Here is a 16951-nt window from a genome sequence, read left to right as displayed (position 1 = left end):
TGTGTGTGTGTGTGTAAGGTTATCTGAACAGTACATATGATTACAGTATTTTCATAACATTTGTTGTCACAAGTTTTTAAAAGCTCTTTGTTCTTTTGTATCCGTAGAGCCATTATTAAATTTTTTTATATAGTCACACTCATTTAGAATGCCTGAAGCTTTAACAGTACTTAAAAGTGTGTAAAAATGTAAATGTGTGTGTGTGTGTGTGTGTGTGTGTGTGTGTGTGTGTGTGTGTGTGTGTGTGTGTGTGTGAAACTTCAAGAACATTGATAAGATGGAGTAGGCCTACTTAAACACTGGGAGCATCAACGGCTGTGTGTTAGTAACTTTTGTGTTTATGGTGAAAATGCGATTAAAACATTCTGATGTAGTTTCCGTCCCGTACAATCAAAGCATAGTATGCCTAACTCAATGCACTGCTTTTTAAATGGAAAAAAACGTTATTTAGGGCTAAATATGAACAAATTCAAAAATTGCGATTAACTAATGCCATTAAGTTGATTTAATCATTTGACAGCCCTAATTTAAACAACCTATGACCTGACCCATCACCTTATGTATTACTGCCCACCAGTGGCAAGAGGTGATATCCCAAAAAATAACTATACAACACATAAATGTCTGCTAGCCTCCCATGCATAGGCTACTTTCTGTCCATAACACGATAAATAAACAAAATAACAGAAAAAATGAAATAGAGATGTTTTTCTATAACTAAATAAAAACTAGTAAATCAGGTCTGAAAGCTAACTGAAACTAAACTGAGTTTTAAAAAAAACCTATCAACTATAATAACCGTGTGTGTGTGTGTGTGTGTGTGTGCGCGCTCGCAAACCTGTGTGGATGTGATATTTTAAGCACTCTTGCAAAAAGCATTTAGGGGGAGGAGTGGAGGAAACCGGAGGAGAGAAACTGAGATTCAAGTCTTCTCTGAGTCATCTCTACCACACCACTGCTCCCTAGGCATCCTCCTAGAGACTGAGGTTCACACACACACACACACACTGCACAACTGCATTAGGAGAACACACACACACACACAGTTCTAACAAACTCTCTCTTTCACAGACGCACACATGGTCTTTCCACTAGCGATCATTCAACTCTCGCACACACACACACTGCAGAGCTACTTGGTCGGATATGCAGCAGTCTCTGTATTAATGTGTTAAAGGGATGACTCACGCTTGTCTAGATCGAGTGGGCTGCAGGCAGGATATTGTCTCCCTGTCTATCGCTCCCTGTCTATCGCTCGCTCCCTCACTCCGCCCTCGCTCGCTCCCTCGCTCGCTCGCTCCCTCACTCCCGCCTCTCTATCGTTCCCTCACTCCCTCTCTTTCGCTCCCTCTCTCCTTGTGTGCTGTATTTGACCCTCCTTCATTCAACTGTTTTATCTGTGTGTTGTTGGAGGCAGAGGGACGCAATATGTGTGTGTGCCTGTGTGTGCGTGTGTGACAAATAAGCCTTTGATGCTCAAATAAGGCAAAGGGTGCAAGCCCTTTAAATAGACTTTTCAAGTCTGGACGTCATAAATAATCCTATTTGTCATGCAATAGTTGTACAATGAAATGAACTAAAATAAAGCTTGCCTCACTCTCCTCTCTCTCCTCCCAGGTTTATCTTTTCCCGTCCTTCTGTTTCTGGAGTCCTTGGCAATGGTGAGAGAAACCTGCTGATGTTGTGCCGCACGGTTCCTCCTGAACCATTTGGCTACGACCTCTTCTTCAAGGATGTCATGCACACAGTGGAGAGATGGAAAGAGAGAGTAGCAGAGAAAGAGACTGTACCCTCGGGTCTTGGTGTGAAGTGGTCCTTTGTGTTTCCGTTCCCTCTCTGCGGAAGACCCTCCATCCTCCCCTCTCAGGCTGTCCCAGAGGAGGCATGGCTGGCCGTGCAAGACCCACCTTCGTGAACTCTGACCCCATTGGTTTTAGTTCTTAGACAACCATTTATTTGACAGATCCAAAAGACGCACATTGTGATGTGTAAAAGGAATGAGGTTGATAAAGAATACCTATAAATGTGAACTATGAGGATAGTGATACTGATATAAAAATTGCATGCTGGATGGAACTTTGAGAAAGGGGAAACTGCTTGGTTAAGGACAGACAAAACGGACTGAAACCTTGACATCCACCGCTGATGTGTTGGGAGGGGCTTTATTGTTTTCATTTTGTTTCTTTTTTTTTCTCCAATAAATCTTTTTTAATTATTATTTATATAAAACACGTCCCAACCAAACCCTGTTTGTTGTCTGGCTCCCATTTTTATTTTATATTCTGAACATACACTGAGTGTATAAAACATTAAGAATGTCTGCTCTTTCTATAACAGACTGACCAGGTGAAAGCTATGATCCCTTATAAATGTCACTTGTTAAATCCACTTCAATCAGTGTAGATGAAGGGGAGGAGACAGGTTAAAGAAGGATTTTTAAGCCTTGAGACAATTGAGACATGGATTGTGTAAGTGTGACATTCAGAGGGTGAATGGGCAAGACAAGATTTCAGTGCCTTGGAACGCTGCTGGGTTTTTCACACTCAACAGTTTCCCATGTGTATCAAGAATGGTCCACCAACCAAAGGACATCCAGCCAACTTGACACAACTGCAGTGGTGGAAAAAGTACCCAATTTTCATACTTGAGTAAAAGTAAAGATACCTAAATAGAAAATGACTTAAGTGAAATTCACCCAGTAAAAGTCAAAGTATTTGGTTTAAAATATACTTCAGTATCAAAAGTAAATGTAATTGGTAAAATATACGTAAGTATCGAAAGTAAAAGTATAAATATTTTCTAATTCCTTATATTAATTCCTTATATATTGGGTGTCAAGGAAAACGTATGGAGTAAAAAGTACAATATCTTCTTAAGGAATGTAGTGAAGTAAAAGTAGTCAGAAATGTAAATAGTAAAGTACAGATACCCCAAAAAGCTACTAGAAGTATTTTTACTTCAAGTACTACTTAAGTACTTTGCACAACTGTGGGAAGCATTGTAGTCAACATGGGCCAGCATCCCTGTGGAATGCTTTCCACACCTTGTAGAGTCCATGCCCTGACGAATTGAGGCTATTCTGGGGGCAAAAGGGGGTGCAACTCAATATTAGGAAGGTGTTCCTAATGATTTGTACACTCAGTGTATGGTCATTAAACTGCAGGTGTTTATTTTTACGCATGAATACAGGTTTCAAAGCAACCTTCTACAGTTTATTTCACACCTACACTGACATTGGGGTGAACACTTGCCCCAGAGGGGGACGGAGGGTTGAGGGTGATTCTTAACTATGAAACTGAAATGGGATTCTTCAGACCTCAGGAAAACCGGAATAATATGGCGTCAGGCATCTGTATGTTAAAAGATGCACTGGTGGCCTTTTTTCTTTTTTGTGCTGATCACGTCACTGAAAATTCCTCCCCCATCACCATTCTCTCTCTCCCTCCCATATTTTAATTTCTCTCACTCGCTCTCTGGTCTGACTCACTCACCTACTCTCTTCTCTGCTGACCCGCCCCCTCTCTTTCTCCCTCTTTCCCCCGCTCTGTATCCCCTCCTTTCCCCTTCTCTCGATGCTCCGACTCATCTGCTATCTCCTCTACTCCCTCTTTTACTCCCCCTCTCTCCCTCCCTCCCTGTGCTCTGACTCACCTGCTCTATGATCTATTCTCAGTGCTGGGCTGATGGAGCTGCAGGGTTGCGTAAGGAGAAAGACAAACGCTGCCCACGTCAGCCAGGCACTGAGAGAATCTATACAGAGCCCAGACCAGGCAAAACTCGATGAGAAGCCTCACATGTACCTTTGATTAATGAAGAATTCCTGCTTTTCTGACCTTATTCTAATTATAGAAATACCAATACCATGTGTTAAGAATTATTTATATTTTTTCTTAACAATAATACATGGTATTGGTATTGATATAGCGCATTTCAAGGACCCAAAGTCGTTTTTCTTAGCCGTTGCAATTAACCCACCCCTATTTCCATGATTGTGTTGATGGTACTGTATCTCTTGACTGTTGTGTGATGTGGATGTCTGCCCGGCATCCTCTGTTGCTTACTAGTCATCTCTACAGTCATGGCTATTGTGTTCTATTGTTCAGTCTGTCCACCTGCAATATGTTCAGTCTGTCCACCTGCAATATGTTCAGTCTGTTCACCTTGAATCCACAGAATGACCGAAGTGAAGTGAACACAGCTCTTTTCTTCTGTCCTTCTCTCTTTTATTTAATTGGAGGGAGGGGGAGGGGGGGGGGGGGGGGGTGAATATGTACATTGGTTGGTCCCTCGAAGTCTAGGTATCAAGGCATTACAAAACATCAGGGATTTCGATACTGTACAGATCATTTTTCTCTACACTAAATTACCTACCAGATACATAGACAGGGACCTTTTACTCAAGGTACAACATAACTCGAACCCTGGTTCCAGTAGCAGTACCAATGGATTTGCAGTCTGTTTTTGAGAATGATAAAGTGAACAATGTAATATGTACAAGTACCCAGTGTTTCAAGGTCTAACTCAGGTTTGCAGAAAGTACAACATTGCTTAAACATGCAGAAACTATCCCTTCCAGTGTTTTCTTTCTCTCCCTTACAGTGGGGTTAGGGGTCCTTAAATATCCCTTCCAGTGGGGTTAGGGGTCCTTAACTATCCCTTCCAGTAGGGTTAGGGGTCATTAAATATCCCTTCCAGTGGGGTTAGGGGTCATTGGGTGCTGAGAAGTCACTCACTCAGCGTATGCTGGGTCAAACCAGTGTACTGGATGCATTTAACAACAATCAATTCCAAGCATTTAGATCAGTCAGTCAATGATCCTGAATGCAACTCCAATTTCACAGTCCTGTGGTAGCTACATCCTCCAGGTCTCCCCTCCCAGTCCCCTGCTCTCTGTCTGTCCTCTCTACACCAAGAGTGTGAAGGTTTCTCTGACAGACAGAGTATCATGTGTCAGTCAGGTTGGTGATAACTGTCTGCTGGATGAAGGAGACTTACCATCAGCCTGACTGACACTGTACGCTACGTTTACACGGGCAGACCAATTCTGATATTTTTGACCAATCACATCAGATCTTTTCACGAGCTCTTTTTCGGAGCTGATTTGATTGGTCAAAATACCAATGAATGAAAAAAATCTCAGAATTGGGCTGCCTGTGTAAACGTAGCCTTAGAGTATTGTGTCAGTCAGGCTTATGGTAAGTTCCCTTTATCCAGCAGACGGCTGCCTGCGACACATCCCTGTTCCCTCAGCTCAGGCCTCCAGGGGGAAACATTCCTTTAGAACTGAAAAGGAGGTTTCAGGATTCTCCTTCTATAATCAATATTCAGACACCATGAGAGGATGGAATTGGAATGAGTTGTAGTTCTAATTACTGGTTTCTAGTGCTGATAGGTCTGGGACATTGGAGAGGGAGGACAAACGAGGAAGAGCATAGACAACCATTTGTTTTCTATACATGGTGGAACTTTACCCAAAATAGGCCCATTTTCTAGAGGACGTTTAATGATAAAAAATGTTTACATTGAATATGATGCCATTGAAGATGTAAGACAGGACACCACATAAAATTAGCAAATTTGAATAAATAGTTAAATAATGATATAAATACAAAATAGAGATACAATATGAATATCAAACAAAACCTGATTCAAATCTTGTCATCATGTGTTACTCAACTAGCCTGGGTGCTAATATATTTTGAATGCATAAACAGAACAAACTACCAGACTAGAATCCAGTCATCTCTATGGACAAACAGACACCCATTACCCATACTCAATGATAATCATGATAAGAAGGACACTTGAGGACGAGACGTTTTGGAATGAGGAAAATGGATGACAAACATGCCATATTATCTTCCTTCCCATCAAAGTGCATTTGTTATTATGTAAAACTGTACAGTATTCACTTTCACATTGTTTACACACATATCATGCTGTAAATTACACTATTATGCCAGAAAATAGGATATGAACAGGGAAGTTGTTTAAATGCTAGCAACAATCTAGCTATGAATTGGATATCTAATCTCCTAGCAAGGATATCTATCTAATCTCTCGTAGAACTGTAGAATCTGTCACGAAGGGATGGGATGCGTGGGATGGTGAGCAGCAGTAGTTCTGGTGTTTGGGTTTTCATCACTGGTTATTTGGAGTATCAGGATTGGGGCGAAGGCAGTGCTTAAAGGAAAATTTTACCCAAAAACTATATTTTGGTATTTGTTTCATTAGTCCATTGTTGATATAGTCCCAAAATGTTTTGCATGTCAGCAATCAAGTTTTTAAGATATATAACTTTCAAAATACAGAAATACAGCCGGTATGATTCAAAATGCATCATACCGGCTGTATTTCTATATTTTGAAGGTGATATATCTTGAAAACTTGATTGCTGACATGCAAAACATTTTGGGACTATATCAGCAATGGACTAATGAAACAAATTGGGGGGGCTTTGGCTGAGAGTTTCCTTTTGCAAGGGTGGAGACTTCGCAAACCGGAACTCTCCCTTTCTAACATGTATAGACCCAGCACTTAATCGAGTAAGCTGAACAACTTACGCAAGATTTTAGTTCTGGGTTAACCGAGATTAATATCTATCTAAAGCAAGAATATACCGGTAACAATGGAAATCTAAGGTCGCATATCTTTCATAGTCTATTAGAAAAGATGCCACAGCACCTAGTTTCATGGTAACATAAGGCTGTAGGGAATCACACTGGAAGAGAATCGAGAGTGCGGCCAATAGCCATATTGTCATTTCATATGTGTATTGGGTATCAAGTCAAGAAACCTGTACCAGAGCCTATAAGTCTAAATGGTATCCTTGGGACGTCCCAACTCTGACGTCACCCAATTGAAGTTGAAATTTAAAACGGTTAAGGTTAGGTTAGGGTAGGGCTTAAGGTTAGGGTTAGGTTTGGGATGCCACAAGGACCCCGGATAGCACTAACCAGAGCCTATACCTGTACAGGAAGTGATGTCAGTCATGAGGAAGTGCTCAAAGCCAGAGAAAAGGGTGGGTCACTTATATGTGGGAAGGTCTTTCGTTTCTTTAATGCTATATAGTAGAAATTGAACAAAATCATCCATTGAATGAACTGAAGTGAGATGACATGAAGCTAACTGGAGGAGTGAAAAGTCAGCCGGCTACACAGGGCTGGAGGGCTCAGGGGAAGAGGAGAGGGAGATGGCTCCCACCACATACTCTGGTCCTCCCTGACCCTGCCCTGTCCTCCACAATCCAGTGTAGAGCCTGTCCTCCATGGTCACAGAAAGCTTATCAGACAGGCGAGGGGATGGAGCCTGGGGCTGAGGATGGGGATTTAAGCCTGAGGATTCAGGGTCCTTAATGTGGAGAATAGGGGGATCTATGAGGGAGTCTTTCAGGGACTTAGGGAGAGCCACAAGGGGGTTCTGTGTGGAGGCAGAGGAGTAACTCTCTGCTAGAGTCAAAGCTTGGCTACTGTTGTTGTTGTAATTGTCTACCCTCGGGTCCATCCCACTGGCCTCAGCCCTCAGTACGTCAGATGACCGACTAGCTGTGTCCTGATTGGCTACAGTCTCATTCCCTGTGCCCTTATTGGTTGACTCCTTAACGTCTGTGCTCTCATGCACCGCACCCTCACAGGCCGCACCCTCATTGGTTGCTCCCTCGCCAGCTGCCCCCTCACTGGCCTCCTCGTCGGCTGCGCTGGCTATACGAGACAGCGTGCTATGGTAGCGTGTATCTAGAGGGTATCCCGCACTGTCGCCCCTCCGTAAGGGTCTGAAACTCTGCCTCTCCAGAGAGGGCGAATAGCGCCCCCCAGCACCAGACCCTGGGTCGCTGTACTGCTTGTGGCGCTGCCACTGCTTGCGAAGGTGGATGCGCGAGCGGTGCCGGGAGCGCAGTGGCGACTCCTGCTGGTCGAAGCGGGGATCGTGACGCAGGAACTCGTTGAACAGTGCGTCCGTCTTCTCGTCAATGCTGTAGTCACGCCGACGTAGGCGTACGGGCCGTGGCGAGGGCATGGCTTGGGGTTGGGATGACTGTAGCGGCGGTTGTTGCAATTGTAGCGATTTTAGCGGTGATACCAATTGTGGTGGTTCTTTGAGGATAAGCGTCTTTCCTCCATTAGGGGACCTTGGGGACCTCTTTACAGGTTTCTCTTCCCCCTCAGTATTCTTTCCCATCTCATCCTCCAGCTCCTCCTGGAACACCTTGGCCTCTAAGCTCTCACACACGGTGCCCTTCCTCCCAGAGCTGGTGAAGAACAGCCTTCTCTCCGACGCCGTCTTTCCCCGGGGGCCTCCAGGGGCCCCGAACAGCCTCAGCTCCTCAGTGGCCCGCATCGGAGCCTCAATGGACGTGTACCCGCTGTCCATCTGTAGGAGCTTCCGGCTGCCCGCCTCCCCTCCTCCTCCCCCGGTTTCCCCGGTTCCCCCGGTTCCCCCTTCTCCTCCTCCTCCCTCACTATCTCTCCTCTGGACCCCCCTGTGCCCAATCTTTTTTCCAGTGTCCCTGTATTCCGCCTCCCCCTCTGTCTCCCTCTGTCCCCTGTCTCCCCCCTCCCTTCCCGTGTCCCCATACTCCCATTCTCCCTCCAGTTCGTCACCAAGGTCCTGGGAGAGGCAGGCGGTGAAGCTGGACCGGGCTGCGGCGCCTCCTAGCGAACACACGCTGTCGGCGTCGCTGCGTATGGACTCCCTGTCCGTACTGCTCTGATCCGAGGAGGCATACTGCTCCAGAGAGGCTCGCAGGCTCCAGATGTCTCTGTACAGAGAGGGCTGGGTCTCAGCGCTCTCCTGTCGACTGATACACACCCCAGACCCAGACCTTGATCGAGGCCCTGGATCTTCCCATATCCCTGGCCCTGCTCCAGCACCTAGCACCCCTTCTAACCCTGATCCTGAATCTGCCTTTATCCTTACCCCTGATGTCCCTAGCCCTGCCTCAACTTCTAATTCTGCCCCTGGTGTTTCCCCCACCTCTATCGTTGACTCAAGCCTGACTGCTGTCTCGGGCTCTCTTTCTGTTCCCAGAATAGCCCCTACCCCTGTCTTGGCTCTTACCCCCACCCCTGCTTCTGTCTTTGGAGTGTCCCCCAACCCATCCGCAGTCCTTGCCCTTATCCTTGCCTCAGCTCCTAGTTCTGCCTGGAAACAATCTCCTCCCTCCTGAGCTTGGTCTGCACACAGACATTCCATTATCTCTGATCCCATACCCACCCTTTGTTCTGTCCCTAAAATATCTGCCTCTTCCTCTTCATCTGACTCTTCTCCTGGCCCAACCCATACATTGACCTCCTCTCCTGCTTCTGTTCTTGTCACTGCCCCAGCTTCTTCTCTCCATAAGCCTGTCCCTGTTCCTGTCGCTTCCTCCCCAGGCTCCTGCTCTCTCTCTTGGGTCTCAGGGGGCTCTGATGGTGGGTGAGTCACGTTTCTCTCTGTCCTGCTGCTGCTGCTGCTGGCAGCCTCCACCACCGCCTCCACCTCTAACCTGCAGAGAGACAGAGAGAGAGCGAGAGAGACAAAGAGAGAGAGACAAAGAGAGAGAGACAAAGAGAGACAGACAGACAGACAGACAGACAGACATACAGACAGACAGACAGACAGACAGACAGACAGACAGACAAAGAGAGAGAGACAGAGAGACAGAAACAGAGAGTAAGAGACACAGACAGAAACAGAGAGACAGAGACAGACGTCAGGTAGATTCACCATCAAACAACACCTACATGTTTTATTTATCACCTGCCTGTCTATCATCTGTCTTCACACACTGCACTTATCAAAAGTAGTTAAGTTACGGAATTGATCATATGATGTATTCAGATTCAATAGGTACCCCTATAACCGATATAAATATAATACTGTTTGTTAGAAGTTAGTGTGTGAATGGTACCTGCTGAGACAGGGTGAGGGTGGGCAGGTGGGGGGCGATAGCGACCCTGCAGAGAGACGCTGGAGGCCGTTGCTCTGGCTGTGTGTGTGTGGGAGGGGCTGGATGATGTCACAGCGGAAAGGGAGAGGGGGTGAATCCTCTTCAGTTGGGTCTGCGTTATCACTGGCTGCTCTCTGTCTCTGGAACGGACGCCTCTTAGGAGAGCCTGGGGGAAACACACACACACAAACACACACACAGTGTTATTACTCTCTTCTATATTTTCAGCCATAAGAAGTTCAGGGCTCGATTCAATCAGTAGCGCAGAAGATCAGCGTTATGGTGCCACTGACATTTAAAGGCAATGTTTCCGCATTTGCGGAGACTGCATTCACGGTAAACGCTGCATATGTCGGCTCAATTGGAAATGACCTTTAAATTTCATAATAGTCCAAAAGGTTTAACTTAATAAAACCAGACACATGCCTCTAGCCTCGCTACATGACCTCTCACCTTTGGCATCTAGACTGGCGGCACGATGGCTGCTGTCAAACTTCCACTTCCTGAAGTAAGGCCCCGCCCCCTCCAAGCTGGCATGCCGTCTCAGTTTGCAGAAGAACTGCAGAACGGAACCCTGGTGTCCGGGGGCCGGAGACTTTCCCCTCACTCCTCTCATCTCTCCCTCTCCTTCCATCCTGACCCACGCCCCGTCCCCTACGGCATCCGTCTGTCAAAGCAGATAGAGTATAAGTAGAGATCGGTAGATAATGTAGATGTAGAGATAATGTACATATAGAGAAGTTCACAGAAAGGATTTTAAGGACAGTCAAGTGGGGGCTCGAACCCCCTTCACCAAGGGGCATGCGTGGTGCGAAATCGAGAGCGTTACCACTTCATCAGAGTCTGTAGTAGCGTGTGTATAAAGTAATGTATAACACTCACGGTTCTGGAGCGGGGGGTCGGGGGGCACGGGATTGGTGGACTGTGGCTGAGTCTGGAGTCCAGCAGGATGTTGTGGTGGATGTCTCCAGGGAGGGTATTACTAGAGCTTTGGCCCAACCAGGCAGGCGCAGACCTCTCAGAAGACTAGACAAAACACCAGCTCAAGTTAGGATGATCAGGGAAAAGCAATGCCAAGGTTGTGTTGTATGTTGAGTACAGAGGAGGCTGGTGGGAGGACCTATAGGAGGACAGGCTCATTGTAATGGTTGGAATGGAATAAATGGAACAGGTATCAAACACATCAAACATATTGACTCCGTTCCATCGATTCCCTTCCAGCCATTACAATGAGTCTTCCTATAGATCCTCCCACCATCCTACCAACAACCTCTGGTTGAGTAGTTGAGTCAGCTAGATATTTATCTACCTTCCCAGACACCTGAAGTTTTAATGCACCTAACCAATAAATGCTATGTTTTTTTTACCATGGAAAAGTAATCATGCTAAATGTAAAATGTGAAGGTTTACCTGGTAGAGGGGATAGAGGGGGAGTTTGGGAGCGGGCGGTTCGTTGACGTTGAGGCTGCTGCTCTCTGTAGACTCACACTCCATGATGGTGAGGATTTTCAGGGTGGAGGGGGGGGGGGCCAGGGGGAGGTGGGTCAGACGGGCCTTCTTCAGGTGATGGAAGTCTCCTTCTGTGAGGGTGTACCTGAGTAGGAGGAGAGGAAGGAAATGGTATCTAATTTTAATTCAGTCGTGAGTTTCCATTGAGATAAAGAGATTGTTTTTCAAGGAGACCTTGCTTCAAAGGACTTAATATTGTATGGAGACGACGCTCCACTTCCACCACCAATCTGTGCTTGTGTTGCAACATCAACCTGAGTGATACACGGCAGCCATTTTGTGAATAACATTGCCCTGTACCTGCGTCCTTTGTCCTGAGTCTTGCTCTCCTTTTCGTAAAGAGCTGACTCATTGAAGGAGACCCGGCGGCCAGTAGCGCAAGTGGACATGAACCTGTCTGTCTCTTCATCATGGCAGCAAGACGCCGAGAGTGCATCTGACTCATCTAGCCTGATAGTGATGTCTGGAGAGAGGGGAGGGGAGAGGAGAGGAGAGGAGAGGAGAGGAGAGGAGAGGAGAGGAGAGGAGAGGAGAGGAGAGGAGAGGAGAGGAGAGGAGAGGAGAGGAGAGGAGAGGAGAGGAGAGGAGAGGAGAGGAGAGGAGAGGAGAGGAAAAAATTAAAGGAGGAAGTGTCAGTTTCTATGGTTTTAATACAAATATTCTGCGACTAAACTGAAGTAGAATGTACATCCTCCTTACCTTGTGTGGGCTGTGAATCCTCCTTACCTTGTGTGGGCTGTGAATCCTCCACATAGGTGGTATTAGTCTTCTCTGGATCATCACTGGCCCTGCACACAGAGGACAGAAAGAGAGGGAGAAGAGAGAGGGAGGAGAGAGGAGAGAGGGAGGAGAGAGGGAGAAGAGAGGGATGAGAGAGGGAGAAAGAGAGTGTTATTTGTACTGTCTCTTTGCCCTTTGTGGTCAAAAATAGAACTGTCTCCAGGCATCAAAGATTTAATGCTCATTTTTATTTCACTGAGCAGTAATCCATTTCTATCATAATCACTTCAACACTGTGTCTCCTAATCCCTCTATGCAGACGTGCCACAGTTCTGTTTATACATAATACGCTTAATCAGAGTTAGAACCAGGGACATGATCTATAATACTGTAGGTGTGGTTACTGTAGAGGTGTTACCTGGAGTAGCGGCGGCCGCCCACACAGCAGCGGTGACAGAACAGCAGCAGCACGGACAAAAGGATCAGGGAGCCTCCAGCGAGCACACACAGCAGGACCAGCAGGAGCACATAGTTCTCCACCCGCCCTGCCGACACTGGCACCTCCTGTATAGAGGGAGGGACCATAAGGGTCAGAGGCCTCCCACCCTGCCGACACTGGCACCTCCTGTATAGAGGGAGGGACCATAAGGGTCAGAGGCCTCCCACCCTGCCGACACTGGCACCTCCTGTATAGAGGGAGGGACCATAAGGGTCAGAGGCCTCCCACCCTGCCGACAGTGGCACCTCCTGTATAGAGGGAGGGACCATAAGGGTCAGAGGCCTCCCACCCTGCCGACACTGGCACCTCCTGTATAGAGGGAGGGACCATAAGGGTCAGAGGCCTCCCACCCTGCCGACAGTGGCACCTCCTATACAGAGGGAGGGACCATAAGGGTCAGAGGCCTCCCACCCTGCCGACAGTGGCACCTCCTGTATAGAGGGAGGGACCATAAGGGTCAGAGGCCTCCCACCCTGCCGACAGTGGCACCTCCTGTATAGAGGGAGGGACCATAAGGGTCAGAGGCCTCCCACCCTGCCGACAGTGGCACCTCCTGTATAGAGGGAGGGACCATAAGGGTCAGAGGCCTCCCACCCTGCCGACACTGGCACCTCCTGTATAGAGGGAGGGACCATAAGGGTCAGAGGCCTCCCACCCTGCCGACAGTGGCACCTCCTGTATAGAGGGAGGGACCATAAGGGTCAGAGGCCTCCCACCCTGCCGACACTGGCACCTCCTGTATAGAGGGAGGGACCATAAGGGTCAGAGGCCTCCCACCCTGCCGACAGTGGCACCTCCTGTATAGAGGGAGGGACCATAAGGGTCAGAGGCCTCCCACCCTGCCGACAGTGGCACCTCCTGTATAGAGGGAGGGACCATAAGGGTCAGAGGCCTCCCACCCTGCCGACAGTGGCACCTCCTGTATAGAGGGAGGGACCATAAGGGTCAGAGGCCTCCCACCCTGCCGACAGTGGCACCTCCTATACAGAGGGTCAGAGACCTAGTACCATTTCCGCTCTTAGTACCTTACCCTAGACACTACCCCTTTGAACCAACGGGAGTCAGTAGAAGTTTCCCAAATAGATATTTGGTTAAGGGAACTTCTATCTGGAGAAACTGGGTAAGACTCTTCAGGTTTTATTTAGCCTAGCAGCTTACCCTGGTGGTTAACACTTTCAGTGTTCACAGATCTGAAATGACTGGATAGGTGACAGAAATATGATAGAAAATCTATTGTATTACATACTTTGTATCACATGAAGGGGTTTTGCCTTGCAATCTATTGTTTGTATTATTGTTGTGCGTCATAATGTATTGTATTGTAAATCAATGATTGAATAGATAGCCTGCAGTACATTATTCTTCAGAAATGCATTATGTTTTCACACCATGTTTGTGTGAATGCGGTTATCTATTGTGCCAAGCTAACATCTTAGCTACATGAGTAGTGCTGCTGGGAATAAATATTATTTTCCTTTTGAAGTCTATATTTTTGTCCCATTACAGTGTCAGCTCAGCAGTGTAATATTTAATAAGGAGTCGCGTTGATTCAGAGAGATGTTGTAAGCCACACACGTACACACACAGTAATATTCTCTGTGCTTTGTGATTAACATGCTCTGTCTTCCCTAAGTGATCCTCTGGATTATAATCGAAACGTCAATGAGACCCTTAATTCAATTTCCCTGCTCATCTGACTGAGGAGAAAATTAGGCCTCAGCAGGCTAAAAATGGAGATGGGAGGAGAAAAGGAGGGAAGATGGGGGAGGAGAGGAAGAAAGAGGGGGAGAGGAGAGAGGGGAGAGAGAGAGAGGGGAGAGGAGGAGAGAGGAGGAGAGAGAGGGAGAGAGGAGGAGAGAGGAGGAGAGCGGAGGAGAGAGGAGGAGAGGGGGAGAGTGGAGGAGAGAGGGGAGATGAGGAGGAGAGTGGAGGAGAGAGGAGAAGAGCGGAGGAGAGAGGAGGAGAGGGGGAGAGGAGGAGAGAGGGGTAGAGGAGAGAGGAGGAGAGAGGGAGAGAGGAGAAGAGAGGAGGAGAGAGGGGGAGAGGAGGAGAGCGGTAGAGAGGAGGAGAGAGGGTGAGAGGAGGAGAGGAGAGAGAGGAGGAGAGAGGAGGGGCGACAGAGTGGCATCATCAGGAGGATGCAGTCAGACTGTCGTAAGCAGTGAGAACCTGCTTATGTTATATTATCGACTGATTCTGATAATGGAGGGCCATTAAAAGCCAATGACGAAGCAGTTCTATATTGAATATCAGTTAACACACCCCTCTACTCTAATTACGCTATGATTAAGACAGAGAGGACAGTAATGGATTGGCTGTGATATCAAATGTGCTATGAGTCATGCTAAGATTTGGTAATTGGGTGAAAGACAGAACACTCCATACTATGGATGGGGAAGCCCTCTAGATCACAAGAGTCTACTTGCTTCATAACCTTGACTGAGGGAACAACAAGGTCAACCTAGAAATTCCACACAGTATTACTGGGGGGAGAGAGAGAGAGAGAGAGAGAAAGAGAGAAAGATATGGAGAGAGATGGAGAGAGTGAGACAGAAGAGTGAGAGACAGCCAGAGAAGAAATCATGTAGAGATAGGGGAATGATCTGAGTAAAATCCACCCTCTAGTCTGCAACTCTGCATTTCCCTCAGAGGAGTTTGGAACCCTCGGAATGAGCTTCTGGGGAAAGTTCCAGAACGCCACCCATCAATCAAACATTGTCAACCTGTTAACTCCAATCACACACACAATCCAGCAACTGAGCGGTTATTCTACGAGGAATGACTGGGAGGGAGAGGGAGCCATGGTTTCCAATTGAATGCCCTTCTGAGAATCAAAACAGCTGGTGTCAGGTTAGCTGCTAGCATAACCAGGCCTCGGATCAAAGCATCGCTAGATTCGCTAATGAAACAAAAAGAATAGCGGGCCTATTGTTTTACATTTAAATAAATGATCATCAGCGTATTCATTTTTCCTCTGTCTTCATCCTCTTCCTGTCACGTACTGGGCTACAGATGTGTATTAATGAATAACCTATCACACAGGGTTCATCCATTAGTATATAGGTTCAGCAGGAAGGGGACTCATGTAAAGAGTGTGTGTAGGTCTACACAGTGAGGTAGGGATGAGTACAGTGTGTTACGGCGTAGTAACAGGGAAAGGAGGATACCTAGTCAGTTGCACAACTGAATGCGTCTTCTGCATTTAACCCAACCCCTCTGAATAAGAGAGGTGCGGGGGGCTACCTTAATCAACATCATTGGCGCTCGGGGAGCAGTTGTTGGGGGTTAGCTGCCTTGCTCAGGGGCAGCACGACAGATTTCTACCTTGTCGGCTCAGGGATTTGATCCAGCAACCTTTGGTTATTGGCCCAACGCTCCTACCCGCCAGGCTAGGTCCTTCAGGGAAAGCCTCACAGGCAGCACGATTACCTGCTGGGTCTCAGTTATCATTACAGGAAACATCATACACACACACACACACACACACACACACACACACACACACACATACACTGTGACCCACACACACACATTCTCCACTGCCAGAGTGACTGTAGTGTAATGCAATCTGCTGTTTTTACAAACTCAGCCCAACAGTAAGAACAACACAATCAATCGTGGGAGCAGCTAAATCCCTGGCCGGCTACCTGCAGACCATATTACTAACCCATTGAAACCCACTGGACTAATCTAACATGACAGTCTGCAGCCAGTCACTGAACCCAATGTCTGCTTCTGGGATACGGTCACAAAGAGGCAGCCCAAAAGACTGGCTCAATGGAGAGAATAAACAGGATGGAGAGAGAGGATGGAGGGAGGAGACCGAATGGAGATTGTGGGGAGAGAAAGAGAGAGGGAGAAGTGTGAGAAAAGAGGGAGGAGAGAGGATGAAGAAAGCATAGAGAGAGATGGATGAAGAGAAGGCGGAGAGATTATAGAAAGAGTAGGAGAGCACAAGATGGATGGAGAGAGGATAGGAGGTAGAGAGCTGCAGTACTTACGGTGGAGTTCTCCGTCAGGCTTGTCAGTACAGGCGAGTCATTGCTCATGGTCCAGGTCAAAGAGAGTGAACCCTGAGGACGACAGAGAGGAGAGGAGAGGAGAGGAGAGGAGAGGAGAGGAGAGGAGAGGAGAGGAGAGGAGAGGAGAGGAGAGGAGAGGAGAGGAGAGGAGAGGAGAGGAGAGGAGAGGAGAGGAGAGGAGAGGAGAGGAGAGGAGAGGAGAGGAGAGGAGAGGAGAGGAGAGGAGAGGAGAGGAGAGGAGAGGAGAGGAGAGGAGAGGAGAGGAGAGGAGAG

The 16951-nt window shown here is 47.3% G+C and overlaps 2 protein-coding genes across 7 annotated transcripts in view; one reads left to right on the top strand and one right to left on the bottom strand.

The window, feature by feature from the left end:
- LOC311099146 (serine/threonine-protein kinase STK11-like) overlaps positions 1-2249 on the top strand; it is a 29176-nt gene extending 26927 nt beyond the window's left edge. For 4 of the 6 annotated variants that reach the window (XM_084139814.1, XM_084139812.1, XM_084139813.1 and 1 more), the window contains exon 11: positions 1618-2241. The gene's annotated coding sequence lies outside the window, so the exon portion shown is untranslated. Of the gene's footprint in view, positions 1-1617 lie in introns of all 6 variants that reach the window. The other 2 variants (XM_084139809.1, XM_084139810.1) reach the window with 1 other exon arrangement.
- A 4903-nt stretch (positions 2250-7152) lies between these two features.
- On the bottom strand, positions 7153-16705 carry LOC311098848 (voltage-dependent calcium channel beta subunit-associated regulatory protein-like; the record flags this gene model as incomplete). The annotated part of the gene is made up of 10 exons (XM_084139416.1): positions 7153-8458; positions 8576-9484; positions 9890-10094; positions 10382-10595; positions 10811-10954; positions 11339-11522; positions 11738-11900; positions 12164-12225; positions 12576-12721; positions 16658-16705. 10 exons carry the CDS (start codon positions 16703-16705, stop codon positions 7153-7155), a joined length of 3381 nt encoding a protein of 1126 aa, XP_083995542.1.
- Between the last annotated feature and the right edge of the window lie 246 nt (positions 16706-16951).

This window comes from Coregonus lavaretus (assembly GCF_964263955.1).
Source record: "Coregonus lavaretus genome assembly, chromosome: 23".
In the NCBI taxonomy this organism is placed as follows: Eukaryota; Metazoa; Chordata; class Actinopteri; order Salmoniformes; family Salmonidae; genus Coregonus; species Coregonus lavaretus.
This window is presented reverse-complemented; position numbering and strand designations above follow the sequence as displayed.